We start from the raw sequence: 19,208 nt of genomic DNA on the forward strand, positions 1-19,208 counted from the left end.
ACTCCTTTATACTTAGAATGTCATTTAGAAGAAGGGAAAGGAACAAAACAGTCTATAACAAGAAACTGGTATGCCTGCTACATGCCTAAGAAAAATTCACTAGGCACATTCTGAAATGTTTCTAGACTAGTTTCTGTATTTCTGCACAATCAAAATTGAATTTTTGAAGAAAATGTTCTTCCTTTAAAAAGTTCCTGCTACCACATCTTCCCAGTATTTACCATTTTTAGCTGTATATGCTGAACATACTGAACACATTCCCATACACATTCTAACACATAGTATGCACGGACGATATACATAAAAAATATCTTTTCAAGAAACAAATTGTAAGATTGACATTATATTGAACCATATAAAATCTAGCATGATTTAACTGTGTTAACTATACTTCTAGAATCTATACTTCTAGAATCTTTTTATCACGCAAAACCTCAATTTCTAATTCCTGACACCTGAGGCCTTGTTAAATAATGTTTGCTCGTCTGCTTATGAATGCATTTTTCCCAAACAATAAACACAGGCAGCCTATGGGATTAAAGCATGACAAAAGGTGTAGCTGACTCATGGGATCAATTAGAAAGCATCAGTACTTAACGCCTTTTGTTCATTCCATGTTTTACTAACAGTTTCTGCATTTTCAGCATAAGCATATCACAGATGTTAAATGCCATGCTACAAAGCAACAGCACACTAGTACCACACAGTAGACTGAATAAATCTACTCTTATCACCACCTACAATTATATCACTTCTCCTACAGCTTGAATATTTCCTTAAAGTTTTAAAATGCACAAAGATTCTAACTGTATGCTCATAGCTTCTTGCCCAATGAAAGCATGTCAGCATTTTTCCAGGAAATAAAACATTCAGAAAGAGCCTACTGAGTTGCCTTTTCTAAGCTAAAAACAGTCTTAAATAGAGCCACTGACTCTAATGCCACTTCAGGTACAGCTTTCCCTTGAAACCCGCTATTAAATTCACAAGCAGGAACGCCCGTGCGCAGGACGACAAGCAGTTTCAATCTCATGCAGTTTGCCCGTGACAGGTTATTGATAGAACAAGCAGAATTTGCAATACTTACTGAGTGTTTCTCCTGCTGGCCCATAACTCCATGGTTAGCTGGGATTGCAAGTGGTTTCATAATGAAGAAACATAAGCTGAACTGAATTTACACATCATGTACCAATTTCTTATGGATGGCAAGTCACCATCTACAGCATTAAATTAAAAAGAGGGACGGGGGGGAACCAAGCTGGAGCTAAAAGTGTCACTACTGGTAAGCTCAAAACCCCCCTTGCACTTGTAGTGCAGAGCAGCAATCCAAACGACAGCGTTAGTCTCCATTTTTGCAACACTGGAAGTCTAAGCATGTCAGGACGTACAGAGCCTGATGAAACCCTACGTATCCAGCGTTCATGCAAGGGAACAAAACCATTCCCTGAGCCTGAGGAATGGGAAGAAAAGAAAAAGGAGGAAAAAAGCTAAAATGGCTGACTGCACAGAGACTCCCTCAGAAAGGCTTAATAGAGTATTATATTAGTCAGGGTGCAGGAACCAGCCTCCAGCATTCAGCCCAGCATTGTTAATACTCCTGTTTCATTTGCAATCACACACACTCGCATACGCAGCCTCCCCCCTCCACCACTACCCTCCACTCCCCCAAAATCAGGGCAGAGCACGGGAATAGGGACCTCCTCCCCTGGCTGCTAATGATGCTGACAGAGTAGTGACCAGTGATCTCTGTTCCACTCAGCTAACCAAGTTTGCACAATTAATCTTAGCAGCATGACATTGATGGACATTTAATTTTATGATGCCTGTTCTTCGCAATCAAGACAAGCATGTCTAGTGCCCGAAGAGTCAGCAACAAAAACACAACACAGTTCCACACACACGCACACACAAGCCCAGAGAATCATGAGTCTGAATGCAATACGCCAATATAATTACGTTATTGTGCTTACTTTGGAAGACCATGGCTGCAGGCAGTTGGCATAGCAACGCACAAGGAAAGCCATTTCCTGGGTAGAAAGAATGCTTCCTTTTCTAAATAAAAAATTCCTCTTAGGATACAAACGGCATTGCTGCTTCCTGCAGAAAGCAAAGACACTGTAGTCTGTCTCTTAACCTGCACACAGGCACACACTCAATGCAGTTCGAGTGATGTAAGTGGATTTCTCTCTCTCTCTCTCTCTCCCTCTCCTCTCCCTCCCTCTCCCTTTATCCACCGAAATATTCAAGTCAAATGGAAGACACATTCCTCGAGGCTCGCCCCCTCCGATACTTAACCATTTCACTCATTAAGGTAGAGATGGACAATGCAGATAAAGCAGCATGCTCTTGCCTGTATCTGGTATCAGCCTCTGGAGATCCAGGCAGCCCCAGAGGGGAGGGATCCGTTCCCTGCTGGCTCCCAAGAGTATCACTGAAGTCAGGGTAGGAATAAGGACCCACGTTTACCTCGCCAGATCCTGAACCGAACACTTTCAACGAAGGTGAGGATAAAGCAGAGGGGTTGACATCACCTCCCCTTTTCCCGCACCCAAAAGACTGCTGATGCAGAGCTGTAAACATTGTTATCAAGTATTTATAAAGAGTGCACTTGATGAGCTCTCCCAGATTTTCAGCAGCTTTGCCACTACGCAGGCCACATATGCCCAAGGGCTATGGCAGGTAAATGTCCAGAAACCCTCAGCACATCATTTAATGCCTGTCTGAATATACCTTTGGCTTCTTCTCACACACCGAATACACAAATTCCACTAAAAACTAAAGAAGATGCGAGATCTGGAAGAGATTGACATACATATGGCTTTTATAATTCTCCTCTCTGACTGTAATTATATCTGAAACTCAGAAATTTCCCCAGTCACTCCCATTTACACTACACCACTTCTGTTACACTAGCATCATACTGCAGAGGAGCTGAAACGCACCGGGGAACGTACTCAAGCAGCAAACTAATTGTCAGCCCTATATGACGTACGTCTTAAGTGCCACGAATTCACGCCGCTTGAAACAGGAGACACCAAGCCAGGGCAAACAGGAACATGCCACTCTTCCATTAGGTTTCAACTTCAGCACAGTTCTCTATAACACGTTTACAATACATTCTTTAAAATAAGAGACCGTCTGTTCATAAAGTAACTTCAAAGTGTCTTTTTTCCCACCCCCCACAAGAACAATTATAATAAAAAAAAGACCAACAGTTGTTACACAGGCATAAACACACAGGAAATAAATGAATACTACGTCATACAAACTGCAGCTGCCTTCCCCCAGAATAACATGTCCACTGATAATGAGTTCAGTTCGTTACACAGTGATTTCTTTCGGCACTGACAATGACTGCTAGTAAATGAGGCTATAAAAATTAGTGGAAATGAATTCTAGTAAAGCAAGAAAAGATCCTGAAATATCTGGTCTATTTTTTGCATAGTTATTCTAAGGGCACAGTTTCATACACAGCACACTTTAAATTTAATATTTTTACATTTATGAGAGTTTAATGGCACTTGTGCCCTTGGTCTTCTAGACTATGCTAAAAGGTAAGTTATTCTTTAAATGATTGAATTAAAAAATGGGTTTAGAGTTTTTAAAAGTCTTTGCAATGTGCCAGTGGAACAAACAGATGATTTTAAAATGTTTGAAAATTATGCTTAAGCCTTGTAAAACAGTCTTATGATGAGTGCAATCAATTTTCTGATTAAGTGCTGACCAGAGAGCAGAAGTTACTCATTCTAGGAAGCTTAAACAAACCCTCACTAGCTAGTACAAAATTTAAAAAATATTACTTGTTGACAAAGCAATTTAAATCCTCTTGAGTTTGATTCGGTGGCCTTGTGGTTAACACCACAAGCAGAATTTGAGTGTGGTGTTTTACACTCATGTCAGGAAAAAAATCCAGCGTAGGAAGGGAGCACACCACTTTCTGAACTCCATTACATACGTAACTATCAACACTCATCTTACTCTGCATTTGTTGCTATTTCCAACCAAAATCTAACATAAGTTTCTGTGGCACAAGCCTTGAAGAGTAATACGAAAACATCAATAAAACCATTAAAACAGTAATGAAAGTCAAAAATTCCAGACGATGATGCCATGAAACACTTCCTTAATACTTACGCTGGTGACTACTATACACTTCTACTTGCCTGTTAGAAAATTAGCTTAGCACTTCACACATGAATCCAAAAGTTAAATCAACATAACAAAGTCTAATTGACATTCACATGCATCAGACTGACAAAAACTTGGTGATTTTCTTCATAGAAAAAAAGCCTCTTTATATTCAAAATGGAAAAGTGATATTTATGTAATTAGGCGAAGAAAGCACCACTTACAGGCAATTTCTGAGTCAAACCAATTTAAAGAAATAAATGGTTGATTCCATTTCCCTACTCCTCCCTCCGCAACTGCCACCACTTCTGAGGTACAGTGATGCGGAAAAATCACATCACTGCCCATTACCAGTTCAGAAAATAATTACATATAGATTATATTTTATATATATTAAAAAAAAAATAAAGCAGAAGTTCAGTGAGACGTTTTATCTTTTAGTGAAGAACGAATAGAATTTAGATCAGTGTAAGACACCAGAACAATATGTCCTGGAAAGTTTCTGTCACCAACAAGTATGAAAAGTTTATACAAAACCTAATTGCAACTTTGTGTTCACTTTTATTTCAAAATCCATGTAAGAACTCCTTGCTTAAAGTTTGAAAAAAGCAAGACATTTTCACAAATGCTTTTAGGTGATTAAAGTGAGATGTTAATAAACCTGATGTGCAGTAATTGGACATGATGAGCTATTTCCAGATGCTTTCAAAATACTGCATTTATAAGAAAGCTGGCATCTCTTTATGAGTCACAGAAAAGAATGTTTAAAAAATCCCTTTCAAAAGTAACTACAAATGTTAGGACATCTTTGGACTACCCTCAGGATTCATACACAGTAGTTCTGAATTCAAAGTAAAAATTGGTAGAGATCCCAGCAGCATGTACCATTTGTAATGTCTCTCAACTATTTCACATTCTAGAACGTAATCTCACATGGGTATTATTCTGCTAAACAGTGTCAACAATGCTGCTTACAGTATTAAACCTTTCTAGGTTAATGACAAATGCTGCAACAATAGATTACCTCAAATCTTCGATTTTGAGCAGTCACCTTAACTCACAGTTATTTACAGGAGTACTTAAAATTTTATAAAGATTACGTACACAGAAACCATTCTTTTCCTGAAGCACCTAAAAAAAAAAAGTTATCAGCACATTTTCCCCTTCCCTGTAAACACAATGTAAAGTATCATTTCCTTCATGTTCAAAAATGTAGGCAAAAGGCAACAGAACACTGTAAGGTCACCAAATTTACTGCCACTTCATGACTACCGTCGCTAGAAAATGGGGGAAGGAAGTCAAAGAAATAGAAACAAAGACCAAGGAATAAGGCAAAAAAGCCACAATCGCCTTGTGTGTCCCAAAAACATTCACAGCAAAGGGACTATTACACAGATACTACACAGTTGTGTAGGTGGAATATAGACAGCTACATTGAAAAGTGCAAGAAAGGAGTGCATAATTTTAAGGAAATTAAGGCAAACGTATCTTGCCTTCCCCTCTGCCCTCCTCATTTGGAAAGAAATGTAGATTTAAAACTGAATTTTAAGATAAAGGCTATTCGACACACTACCATCAAGCTCCCAGGAGCGTGCTTCTGAACTCCATGATGCTGATGCTCTCTCCCCCCCACTAGCCTTAGGAGAGAGATCACCAAATAACAACTTGATGCTCCCATCAGATTTAAAAACATCAACTGAAACCAGCAAAAGCCTGGAACAATAATTCACTCCAAACGCTGCAATGTATTTCTATGCCACATACGATATGAAAGTCTTATTCTAATGTATTTTGGCAAATTTACTGCCAGTAATTTAAATCTCTGGCCATATGACCCACTTTCATGCAAGTGACTTCCTGTTTATCAGCATGACACAGACATGGCGTGGTCCAGGCACACCTGTCCTACTTGCATTTTCTTGAGAACTTGAAACAAAACTCTGTTGAATAAAGGAAAATTATCTAAGGCGAATTCCTATGACTAAAATACCACTTTGGCCAAAACTCATGGATAAAGTAATAGCATTTGAAATACTTATTTTCATTTGTAAAGCTGTGGCATTAACATCACTATAACGATGCTCACCACACCACTGGCAACACCAAAGCAACAGTTACAATGGAGCTACGTGTGCTGTTTTGACAACATGTTTACTAATGTTACAGACCATTTGAACAAATGCCCTTCTGTTGAGCTGCTGCTGCAGATGAATCTATAATCCAGATCTTTAAAATAATGACAAGCCCCGAGCAGTCAGGCTGCTGCCTCAGCTGGGTAGATGTGCCATAGTCTGTCAATCTTCCCTTTGATGGCAGACTCATTTGTCACCTTCTGTGCACAGCTCTGTTTTCAGTACAGCAAACTTTCTCTTTACATGCCATCCATCTTAAAATAGGGGCAAGCTATAGGATTCATTTAAAATACTTGCCATCGAGTTCTCTTGTATATGACGATTATGTGAGGACGGACACGAAGGAAACCTATACCTGATGGATACACACCCCAAATGTGACAAGATGTCCCATTTCCAGAGTATCTAATCTAGCCTACAAAACCAACTTGAGCAAAGCCTCACCACAGTAACAGAGCACCCAAACTTTTCTCTAGATTCCGTATTTATTCATGCTTTAAATCTGACAATACTTTTAAAAAGAGAAAAAAAAAAATCAACATATCTTTTGCGTTCCTGCAACACTTAAAAGGTCCAATTAAATTTTACTTGCAAGATCAGTATCCTATTTAGTATGTATGTAAAAACCAAACTTTCTGTGATGTTTAACTGACTTGTTATGTAAAAACATACATTTAAAACTGTGTTTTTTACATAAAGCAAAGAGTTATTACTTACACAAGCCTAATGCACATAACATGGCTTAGAAGTACATATTATCATTATTAAATGTTAAAAATTAGACATTAAAATTTGAGATATTAATTACTTCAATTGGCAGAATGGTCACAGATTAGTTTCCTTAACTATTTCAGTACTTCGGGAGTTGAAAAAATGTAGTCTGACAGGACAGATTAAGTTTTTCCTGATACTCATAAAATTTTCTCACTTTGGTGTAAGGACAAGAATTTAAGATAACGTGTTTATTAAACCCAAGAACATGCTTTCTGCTTTTAAACTGTGAAAAAAGCATGAAAACAAAAAAGCAAACACTCTCTGAGATCAAGTATTATGATATCAGGCATATAGGACTAGCAAGGCCTCTTTACCAGATAAACAATAGCTTGACATCCATACCTACTGGGGACAGTGTTCACTACTGAGATAAAATAGCCTTACTATCTTGAAAGAAAAACATAACAAGAACACAAAACCCTAAATATCATTGTGTCCATACTAATTTCACAGCAAGAAACCAGGGACAAATTCTTCATTCACGTGAAGCACCCCCAAAATTTCATGTTCTTCACTGTATAATAATTCAGGAAAACTCTCTGGAGCCTGGATAACTGCACACCTCTTTCATGTGTATCCTACTGCTGCATTCTTAAAAGGTATGAATAAAACTCAGGGATTTTTCCGAGGTCACTCAGCTACCCAAATTCTAGACCATTATGTTGTTTACCAGCCCCATTGAATCCTGTTACCTGAAATATGCTGACACATTTGAATCACAAGGGTGATTGTTCTGGCATGGAAATGAATGTATCTGAGACCACCCAAGGCAGGGGAACAATTATTTAATGTTTTAGTGTAAAATATTAGTAAATTAACAACAAGCAAAAACCTGGGTTTTGCAGTCTTCTCTAAATGCTAGTTGTTTTGTTCTGTTGGTTTTTGTTGGGTTTTTTATTCATTGGCAGATTCTGGCAGTAGTGGAGGGGGAGTATTTTTGCTTTAAGCAAATACGATACGCTTTCTAACGGTTTTCCTTGAACTTACTTACAAGATTTAAGGGAGAATCTGAAACTCCTGTCACTATGTTTAAGGTGCAAAAATAGACAGGACTGGCTGAAAACCTCCAGTTTGCTGTTAGGTTTCTGAATTCCCCAAACAATGGTGGAAACTCTGTGCCATTTTTACTTCGTAGGTGATGCTGAGTCCTTTCTGTCCACCTTGTTGAATGTTTGTTTGGACATCTCCTGAGGAGACTAACTACTTCTCTCTGGTATTTTGAGGAAGTTTAACTTTGAAAGGGCCAGTTGCTGTTACAGAGGATTTTCATTCACTTCAATTGCCTGTTGGAAGGAAGTAACTGTTGTTTTTGTCTCCAGCCACAATCTTATCCAGGGAGACTTTCCGAAGAGACTACTCCAGGGGTTCCCAATTAAAATCAACACTAAAAACAGTTTACCAGCATAAGATCATTTTCTTTTTGGAGAGCTCTCTCCTCACGCCCATGCACATCCTCCCTTGTGTAACGCACCATGCACTAACACATCTTGAAAGCTTTGTGCCCTGGCTCTAGCAACTGTACCGAAATAATTTATCCAGACCTTTCACTTTTATCAGTAGCAAACCCCATGCAACTGCAGTTGTCCCTTACTTTTAAAAATAATCATCAAGAAAAATGAACCAAATTGGTTTCAGATAGGAAAAAAGTCAAAATGCAACATCACATCCTTCAAATAAAGAGAAATTAATATAAAATGCTAAGAAATGTGCTTTCCCTCTTCTCTTTCCCAGTCAATTAATTCAGGGAGCCAACTACCATTAACTGATGTATGCCCCACTTTGCAAATTTAACACCACATTTTCCTCTTACAATTACAAGAACAAATATAGCTGTGTTAAATAAAATTAGGTAGAAGTGCACCTACCAGATTGAGTCTCCCTAATAATTTGATTCTTCATTTTTTGTATTCCAAGATTACTGTCGGAAAAGCTGTCAGCATGCTTACTATTAAGATGATCTTTTGTGCACCATGGATCATTTGCAGACTTTAAAACCAGTTAGCTGCTGGCCTTTATACTCACCAAATTACAACAGTCAAGAGTAATACAGAAAATATAATTCAGTGAAAAGAAGAAAAGGTAAAATAGTTTGTGTTTTACCACATGCATACACAGAAACATATATACAAATAATGTAAGAGTGAAAGCACATCAACAGTACCCGTAACACCTGTCAGCTGTTCAAGGTGCATGTCAAAATCTTGCTATCTGAAAACTCAAAGATAATTAAGGCTAACCACTCAAAACTAGAGCCCAGCTCCCTATACCTATTACTCATACAACAGAATGCCAACACTTTGACTCGACCTTACATAAAACAATAGAAGTTTTTTCATTATACAAAAAAAAAAAAAAAAAGTTTCAATCAGAGATGTGTAAAAACCAGGAATTTAAAAAGGACTCACGGGTGCTTAGCCTCATATCTAAGAATAACTTCATTTCATGTTAACAGGGCAGTGAAGGACAGGGAAAGAATTTACACATAAACCTTGTGGAAAATCCAAGGTAACTACCTTACTTTACTCAGGACTTGTTAGCCCCCCTGAACTGAACTGTCACCTACTGGAACACACAAACATGGACAACAGCATCTACACTGAGCAGGACTAGCCAGGGTGCGGTAATACACACATCTACCCAATGAAGTAAAATGGGTTCACACATTAGAAGATTTTATCTCAGACTTAGTAGTTTTTAAATAAATTATTCCACCTTTTTTCCTAACCAGCACCTTTGGCCAAGACAAATCCTTGCTAAATTATTAAAACTAAGACTACCTGGTAAGTATGATGGACATTGCTGCATCTCCATTAGCAGCTGTGACAGCACTTTGAGAGAAGCCTGGTATCTGCAAATTGGGCTGCCAAGTCTCAACTAAAAGCTTAGAAACAGAATTAGGTTGCATGTGCAAACACAGTTGCAAAAACTGTACCTTCTTCACTTTAAACAAACACAACTTTTAGAGAAGCCAAAGCACATCCCTCTCTTTTAGTCCAAGAACCCACCATCACTAAACTACTATGACAGACACAACCTCAAAGTTCTATCCTGAGACCTTGGTCAACTTCTTTACTCCTTCCTTCAGCACATTTTTGATATCTGACTCTGAAGTGTTTAGTTTTAGAGACTTTTGGCACTTTTTGTTTAAAAGTATCTTGAAAAAATTCACAAATAGAAATTAAAGCATTACTTCCACACAGCAAGAGTTACAAGTAGCACAAAGCTTCAAACACGTGAAAATCCAAGCTATGTTAAACGAGATATGCACAATGTAGTTCTAATTTACTTTCACAGATTACTGTTTAAGATCATGACCAGACTAGAAGCCAGGAGTTGCAGGTTACCATTCTTGTTTTATTACTAAATTCTTGTATTGCCTTTAATTTCCTCCTTCCTCATCTCAAACTCATTTGATACTCATGCACCAAAACTCGTCATGAAAGGTTCATGTTTAAATGTGTTGGAATAGGTTCCAGTCTTTGGTGGAGCCTTCAGACATGACTATAACATCAATATCTCAAAATATGGAAAAACAGTCTTGCTTTTTTTTTTTCCCCCTTTCACAACTGGTAACTGCAAGACCAGTGAGAAACTGACATATGCCAGTTGCCCAAGAAGAAAGATGTGTTTGCAAATCCAAAACAAAAAGTGAAAGAATAACTCACTTTCTGCACTTAGAAACATAGAATCATTTATGTTGAAAAGGACCTTTAAAATCATCAACTCCAACTGTTAACCTAACACTGCCAAGTCCACCACTAAACCATGCCCTTAAACAGCACATTATGCATCTTTTTAAATACCTCCAGGGACAGTGGCTCAACCACTTGCCTGGGCAGCCTGTTCCAATGCTTAACAAAAAAAAGCCCTTTCAGTGAAGAAAATATTCCTAATCTCCAATCTAAACCTCCCCTGGCACAATCTGAGGCTGTTTCCTCTTGTCCTTGGAGGACACTTGTTATCTGGGAGAAGACACTGACACTCACCTCACGACAACCTCTATTCAGGCGGCTGAAGAGCACGGTGAGGTCTCCCCTCAGCCTCCTTTGCTCAAGACTAAACACCCCAGTTCCCTCAGCTGCCCCTGACAAGACTTGTGCTCCAGACCCCCCACCAGCCTCGCTGCCCGTCCCTGGACACGCTCCAGCACCTCCCTGTCCCTCTTGCAGCGAGGGGCCCAAACCTGAACTCGGTACCTGAGGTGCGGCCTCACCAGTGCCGAGCGCAGGGGGACGGTCACTGCCCTTGCCCCGCTGGCCACACCGTTTCAGCCACCAGCCAGGACGCTGCCGGCCTTCCTGGAACTCAGAATATTCTGTCTTTCCCCTACCTCCATTCTATACACACTTCCTTAGTTGCTCAGGATATTTAAACTACTACTTCTATTAATTTTTTAAAGCCTTGAAATTCAGTCATCAAAATGGTAATTTTAAATTATTCAAATCAAATACAAAAGCACTACTAAAAGTACTCAGAAACAGAATCTTTTGTGGGAAGACTGACACCAAATACTAATCGCATTATCTTCAAGTCACTATGTCAAGCACAGCTCATATAACAGTGGCTCAGATGCTTGGGAAAAAATGAACCGACAGCTTCTTTCCATACTTTAGTGGACAAATGCCCACATTAGAACTATCATTCCTGATGCTCACCTGTATAGAGATGCCAGTGTTAAAAGGAGCTGTATTGGTATTCTACAAATAAATGCATAGGCAAATCACATTTCCCTATATGCACTTTATATGCAAACATTGTTTCTAAATAAACATCATCCTCTTATGCTAATGAGGATATCCTATTTAAGAAATATTTAAGAACACGTGTATGTGTCTGGTTGTTCAATCCTCCTCAGCTCCAATCAAGTTTAAGTGGTGGAAATTCAATATTTGTATTTAGTTACATTATACAGCGATCAGTTAAGAAAAGAGTTATGAAAAATTCATTTTTCAGCTGCATGAACAACTTTCTGCTTTGATGACATTTAGTTTTATACCCTACAGCTCAGGAAAGCAATCTTTTACATAATATAAAAGAGCACATCACAAGTCAGTAACAGCAAAAAACTCACAATACTCTGGAAAATCAATGCTATTACTAACCAGAGTTTCACCTATGTGTGGTCATAAAGTATTGGCAACTCTGAAAGCTGTAGACAGGACATAGTGACAATAAAGTATCTAAAAAAAAGAAACTCAGTAATATTACTGACACTTCAGTTGCAGAAAATACTGCATAGCTTCAATGTTTCTCTTTGAATTTCCAAATCCAACCACAATTACAAATCCAGTTATGACACCAATGTGAGCCCTTCCAAAGGGAATAGAAGAACAGTAAATCCCAATGGACATATGAGTTCTACAGCAGGGGTGATGTAATATACAAAAATAGACACCCTCTGACAGAAGCTGCAAGCTGAGTAAATAACACACTGCATGTCATTAATTTTGCATTAGCTTGCCAGTAGACATTACTAAAAGGATGATGAACTAACAATTTTGTTCTGCTTCGGGTGCCACAGAAAATAAAATGATAGCATTGCTCATATATTAGCAATAATACATAACTTTAAATATAATAGTCCCTCACAACACAGCCACGTGGCAAAAAAAAAGGTTGTGTTTTGCCACAAAACACAGAACACAGGGACGGGAATTACATATTGTCAATATAACATTACCAGTGGATTTTCCCATCAAGAAACAGCCAACTTCTACATAAAAAATGGTTAACAGGAACTGGCCAAATCATTATTTCATTTTTCAGATAAGATTACCCCACAACTTTTGCAGTGTCTCATTTCAAAATACACCTGCATATATAACAGTCACACACTTCAGAAATTAGTATTATTGCATGTGTTCAAATATTACATGTACAAACCACATATCTGTTTAGCATTTTGTATTACTTCCTAGTATGATGTACACATCAATCTCACTCCAAGTCATGAGCAGATTATCACTTCCATGGAATAATAAAAACAGTTGCTTTTGAAACTGCATACTGAGTTTTGTAAATGAACAAAATAACTAAATACCCTTCCTGGTAAAAGGATGCTTGCACTTGACAATATTAAGAATTAGCCCCTTTCTTTTAATAAAACAAGCAATACTATTTTACTTTAAATATAAATACTAGAAATATTGAACAAATTATTTCATACTGAATTTGTTATCACTAGAGACAAATTTGTTTGAGCAAACGCATATTATGTGTGCAAACGTGTGATTAATGCACCCTTAGTTACGATGCTACATCCCATTGTACTGTAACACTGTACAACACACTGTAAATTTAGATGTGTACAATCATGTTTTGAATTACCATTTCTCTGCTTATATTACTTAAACTAATTTCTTTCATAACCAAGAACATAAATAAAAATTGGAGTCATTAAGTGAGGTGATCTTTTGGCTTTCATTTTCATACACCACATAACAGAACCATCTCAGCTTCCTTTCTCCTTGCTCTTCACATTTTTTCTTCTGTCTGGGGGAGAACTAAGTTAACATCACGTTCAAAAATTAATCTTTTTAAATAGGCTCAGCTGCCATAACTCATAGAAGCCTCTGAAGCCAAAACCCTCAAACATCCTGCTTCCCCAAACATTTTTGATGACCAAATGTAGCTGACTAGGACCTCCAGTAGGTTTTCTTGTGCCTTTTTTCCTTTGTAAATAGATTTGTGTAACACTTCCAAGGTCAAGGATGTTTAAAAACTGCTTTTCCCCCACAACCTCTCCATATCTTTTATACCTTTATATAAGTCAGGCTTTCAGTGTGTCCACATCTCCTTGTTTGCTGCCCTATCAAATAATTTTCCTAATTTTTTTCAATGTGATTTTTTTTAAACATGAATACTCAACTGATTCTGTGGTTTGTTTTTTGTTTTATTAAGTGAACTTGTATTAGAATGAAAGTGCTAGATAATCCTAAAAATCATCAGGAACATTAAAAGCTGCAGCTATTTACAGGCTTGAAAGATTTGACAGTATTCCTTTAAATTAATTGCTTGTAGAGGGGGTATCTGACAACTGTTTCCCCTGATTCTAACTAAAATCACTGACATTCTATATGTAATGAAGATGACTAAGTACACTACAATATTGACATCAATTTACTACATAGAATACAATGCACTAACAGGAATACATTATATCAAGGTATATCACAATATTGTAAAGGCCAAATCGTTAAGCAGCAAGCATGTGAGGTATTTCATGATCATTCGTAGTGGTCCATTGAAAGACATCCAGCAATATGTATTGTACAACATAAACATAAATATACATGCAGAGAACTAATTGTATTATGCTGGGTTTTAACATTAAGTTTCATTCCAAATTATACTGGACATCTGTAACAAAGTCCTAGAAGAGATTATTTTTTTTTTAATTCTCATCTATTATACTAACCACAAGCAAACACCGCTTGTCACCTTGTAAACTTCCACATCACTTCAGTAGCCACACAGACTGAAAAAAGGAAAACAACCTGGCTTCTGCATCAAATTCAGGCACAAAAAATTCAAAAATTCATATTTTTAAAAAAATCCTTCCTAAATGTAGAAATACGACATACAACAGCTTAGTTGATTTTTAAAATGTAATTTTGCAGGCAAAGGAAAAGGCAAATTTGTTTCATAAAACAGAACAATCTGAACATAAATTGTCAATCCAGGAATTTTAGACTTTCAGCAGACAGCACGAATGCAAATGTTATCAGGAAAAAAAGGCTACTTTGCCAATGCTTTGCACTACTAGTTATAAGAGAAGATAAGGGCAAGCAGCAAGGTTTCTGCAATTTGCTACTGAACAAGTAAGCACGTTCTAATACTTAAAAAAAAAACCAACTAAAAAAGCTAGAAAAAACCCTCATTTTTTCAGGGAGTCATGGCTGCAGATGAGACTTGACACAGACACATTAGACATGGTTTCATTTCCAGTCCTCTTCTCATTCAAATTTTCAGTCACCTCCTTCAAACAAAATCCAGGACAATACTTGCTTGCCCTTAACCCATTGGCCTGATGATGACTGGCTCTCCACAGCACAGCGTGTGAGGATAAAATTGTTACATGCTTGTAACTTGGGGAAGAAGCCGGCTTTATTGATGGCTCCGTGCCCACTGCTCTTTTCTTTCTGACACCGGATAAACGGATTGTCACCTCATGTGAATCTCAAGCTCAATGGGATAAGAAAGGCAGAGAGACCTTTTGCAGGGATTTTAGCAGCTGGTTTTAAAAAGCCCAGCTGAAGATGCACTAGTAGCAATTTTCATAAGCCTGTTAACTAATTCAAATCTGGACAGATTCTCACAGAGGAAAAAGCCACACACCACACTTGCTGCTTAGGGCTAATCACAGGTGCCTCAGCATTTTATCTACAGGCCTGCCTGCACCTCTCTAAATATTCCTCAGTAAGCGCTGATATTTTGCCTTTAGCAAAGCAAAGGCTACGGGTACAACAAGTAAAAGCCCACATCTCAGTTTACATACCAAGTCTAAAGCACAGGAGACTATCACAAACCAAGGAGCTGCAAATTACTACTTGCAACCTCTATGCTACTTACAAACAGCATCTTATTTTGGACAGTTATTTTTCTTTTACAAACTTCTGTTCATTTACACTAAACACGTCACGCATGATATACATGATTAACATGCTCAGCCACACTCAAGACTGGGCATGACCAATTCTTCACAGGTGCACAGAAGCACCCACAAAGTTTATCAGCAGTATGATATTACAAGCAAGTCTACACTTTTTAAATTTACTCCATAGCTAACTACTCTATTTTAAAGTTAAAAGAAGAAGAAAAATCAGCCTAAAGCCAAAGAAAAGCCACATAAATTCTCAGGAGAAAGAGTCCGTGCTCTTTCAGTCAAGTCACTCAAAACAAGGGCCTTTCACTGAGAACATTAAGTAGCCTTAAGTACAGATACACACAGAAAGAATATCCACACCCAGAAGTTAAAATCCAATTTCTATTATTAAGTAAAGTGATGTTAACACTAAACTAGTTAAAGACAGTTTCTGGCTCATTAGAAACAAAAGCAAAAATATTCTATCCAAAAAATCTGAACAAGGTTTTCCAGATTCAAGTAAGAACAGCTCACCCTAAACTTATCAGGATTTTTCTTCTTCCCTGAAAAAGAACAGATCCATTTTACTAAACTACCACCATTTGGTGGCAAAAAAGATGCCATTTTATCAGCCTGATAACACACATTTATTTTATTTCTAGACATTAAGAGGTTTCTCTTTTCCTCACCCTAGAAATCAGCAACACTTATTCAAAAAGTAACATCTACAAGATTCAACATTAGATTTCACTTCAAACAGCCCTTCAAGCACTAGGGTGAGTTATCAAAATACTGCAAAGTATTTCAAATTCCTATCATAATTTGAGAAGCATGTTATCACTCTTGGATGTAATATTTCAGTAAGCATAGGTTACTCAGGATCATTCCACTGAAGAACTGGTGAGCACTAGTCTGAAGGTAAGAAACTGTTCCTAGAGGCACCACGCATACCGAAGAAAGTGAGCATTTCAGCACAGAAGTCACTTGTCTACAATACTGGAACCCCAATGAAATTTGAACCCTCTAAGTCTTAAAAAATTAATTGAACAATGTGACACAGAAGGAACTTTATTCAAAATAAATGCATTTCCTGACAAAATATCAGAAGAATTAACCAAAGTAATGCTTGAGTAAAGAAAGAATTTTGAAAGCTAAAAAGAACAGGTTTTTATTTGTTTGCAGCTCTATCATAAAAAGATTTCTCAAGTGTAACAGTGGAGACATTTAACAGTTTGACAAGACACATTCTTATCAAACATTGTATTTGGTAGATGCTTAGTATTTTCCCACTTTGGCATGGACAAATGCAATTACAAATACAAGTTAAGTTTAAAAGATGCCACTGAGATCTACAGATTACTACAACTGCATTTGAGATCCAATGTCAGGTAAAGCTTCTATTGTTTTGTTTGGTTTGGTACCATTCCAAGATACTCGACTACTTGGGAACACTTCTCTCCCCAGCTTGGCAAACCTGTGTTTCAAATAATGGCCATTTACACATACTTTGATAGGAACCTACAAAATCCTGCTTCTTTATACCGAATCAGTACACATCATCAGAATGGAAGACAAGCAAGAAGCATCCTTGCAAGTTTCCAGCTAACAAAAACTTTTTGTTACTTCTTTGGTGCTCATCTTGTCACACTCCATTTCCCTGTTCTACTGACATACAGGTACTCAACAGTGACAGGCCTATTTTTTAAATCAAAATAAAAGATTAAGATTATGGAAGAGATACCCCAGTAGTGTCTTGTCAAATAGTAAATATTTTATATATACCTTTAGCTTACTCTGCTCCATTTTGTATAAAATCACAGGATGTCAAAGCAAGGAAGAAAGGTCAGTCAAGCTGGGCAAGAGACATACTGTCACCAGATTCCACGCTGACATTAATATTTTTATATCATAGTGAGACTGCTCAAGTATCAAAGCAAAGGCTAGGAGGCAATTTTAGTCATAACATTGCATCAGAATTATGATATCACACTGCATACCCACAAGTAAATTTTTAGGGGACCATACACAGTAAGTTACAATACCTGAGGTTTAGTGCATTCCTGTGAGCCAAAATGAAATGAATGCCATATAGGAGGAAAGGAAAAGATGAACATTATCAGACATGCCATAGTACATTCCACCACTATGAAGATAATGTTAAATTTGTGTTAATGAGGGTCCACCATCTCCTACAAGCTGACTCTATTGCATAAAGCCATGCCACAACTGAGAGTACTGCATTTAATTTTTTATTCTTGGAAAGCATGGCCTAGCAACTTCATTTAAAGCTCTACATTTTGCATACGTTTTCAGAAAGATGTAGAACTCCTTCAGAAAATACTTTGAACTTTCTGAAGAAAAGCATTCGGAGACTACTGCAAATAAAGCATTAATAATATACCCAAGACCAAAAAAAAAAAAAAAAAATAATCATTCTACATAGTAACTACAGATTTAGGGTAAACCAAAACCTAAGAAAATTACATATTTTGTGAAGATTTTGAGGAGCTATCAAAGCAGCTTTATTAATTTGAAACTCATGTACCTGAAAACCTAAACCAGAATATACCCACAAGGACTGAAAACAAATGCATCATATTAATCCTTTTCAACTTGAATTTAACACATTATTTACTGCAATATCTGAACATCTGCATTTTTTTCATGCTGCTTTATTTATCCAAAACTAAGAAGAACGAAAGATGAGACCCTGACAGATGCTGACTAAAGAATAGACGGGCAACAAGCCCACGAGATATGTGTTATGTTTTGAATTCCCGTGTTTCAAAAATCTCTGCTTTCTTCAGTAAGTTTTTCAAGAAATTAAGACTAAAAAAATGAGGTCAAGGGACATAAAATAGGAAAGGAGAAAAGACAACGCAGCCTTTAACATGTATGGTTAAAGCGATAGAAATAATACTGCTAGCAGAAGTAAATGAGAGAACAATGTATACAAGATCACCAAATACTGTAAAATAGGAGGGAATGGGCCAGCATGAAGAGTCTTGACTACATCGTAAAACTCATTTGAGACTGACTCATTTGCTTTGGGTAAGGAAGGGGGGGGGGGGGGGGGAAGTCAGTCATATGCCTCATATTATACTTTTTACAGCAACATTTGACTGTAATTATTGCAAATTTTACAGTTTATTTGGCAATCTCTTCCAACTCAATATGAAATCTCGCTTGCAATGAATTTCCCAACACATACACAAAATCATTATGAACTCGCACAACAGAATGGCACACAATGGGCTTTTGCTCTTAGTACCAGTTAAGCTTAAGAAAATTTATTAGGCATACCTAAAGTGAAATTTATACAACAGGCAAGGACCTACAAATGCAAATGGCACTGTGTGTAATCTAAATATTGCCCTTCTAGAGTTAGATAAAAATCACACTAGAACTGTTTGCTAAGCACAACATACACATCTAAATACTACGAAGAAAAGCAATTTTTCCTGTAGTTCCTACGAAGTCCAATACTACACACGTATTTTTCCAAAAACAGACTAGTAAAACGTTTCATCTTCAAACTAAGTGAACTGGCTCAATACGTATTAAATTTAGAGGCAATTAAAACTGCACTGAAA

At 37.4% G+C, this 19,208-nt stretch overlaps 1 protein-coding gene across 10 annotated transcripts in view; it reads right to left on the bottom strand.

Annotated features, from left to right (window-relative positions):
* Positions 1–19,208, bottom strand: part of RAPGEF2 (Rap guanine nucleotide exchange factor 2) — a 195,216-nt gene that overhangs the window by 69,726 nt on the left and 106,282 nt on the right. For 4 of the 10 annotated variants that reach the window (XM_056350378.1, XM_056350218.1, XM_056349977.1 and 1 more), the window contains exon 7: positions 17,658–17,675. The exons of 3 other annotated variants lie outside the window; for them this stretch is intronic. In XM_056350378.1, coding sequence (XP_056206353.1) covers positions 17,658–17,675 — 18 coding nt within the window. Of the gene's footprint in view, positions 1–1,084; positions 1,205–17,657; positions 17,676–19,208 lie in introns of those variants that run through there. 3 more of the 10 variants (XM_056350538.1, XM_056350617.1, XM_056350671.1) reach the window with 2 other exon arrangements.

This window comes from Falco biarmicus, chromosome 1, assembly GCF_023638135.1.
Source record: "Falco biarmicus isolate bFalBia1 chromosome 1, bFalBia1.pri, whole genome shotgun sequence".
Classification (NCBI taxonomy): domain Eukaryota; kingdom Metazoa; phylum Chordata; class Aves; order Falconiformes; family Falconidae; genus Falco; species Falco biarmicus.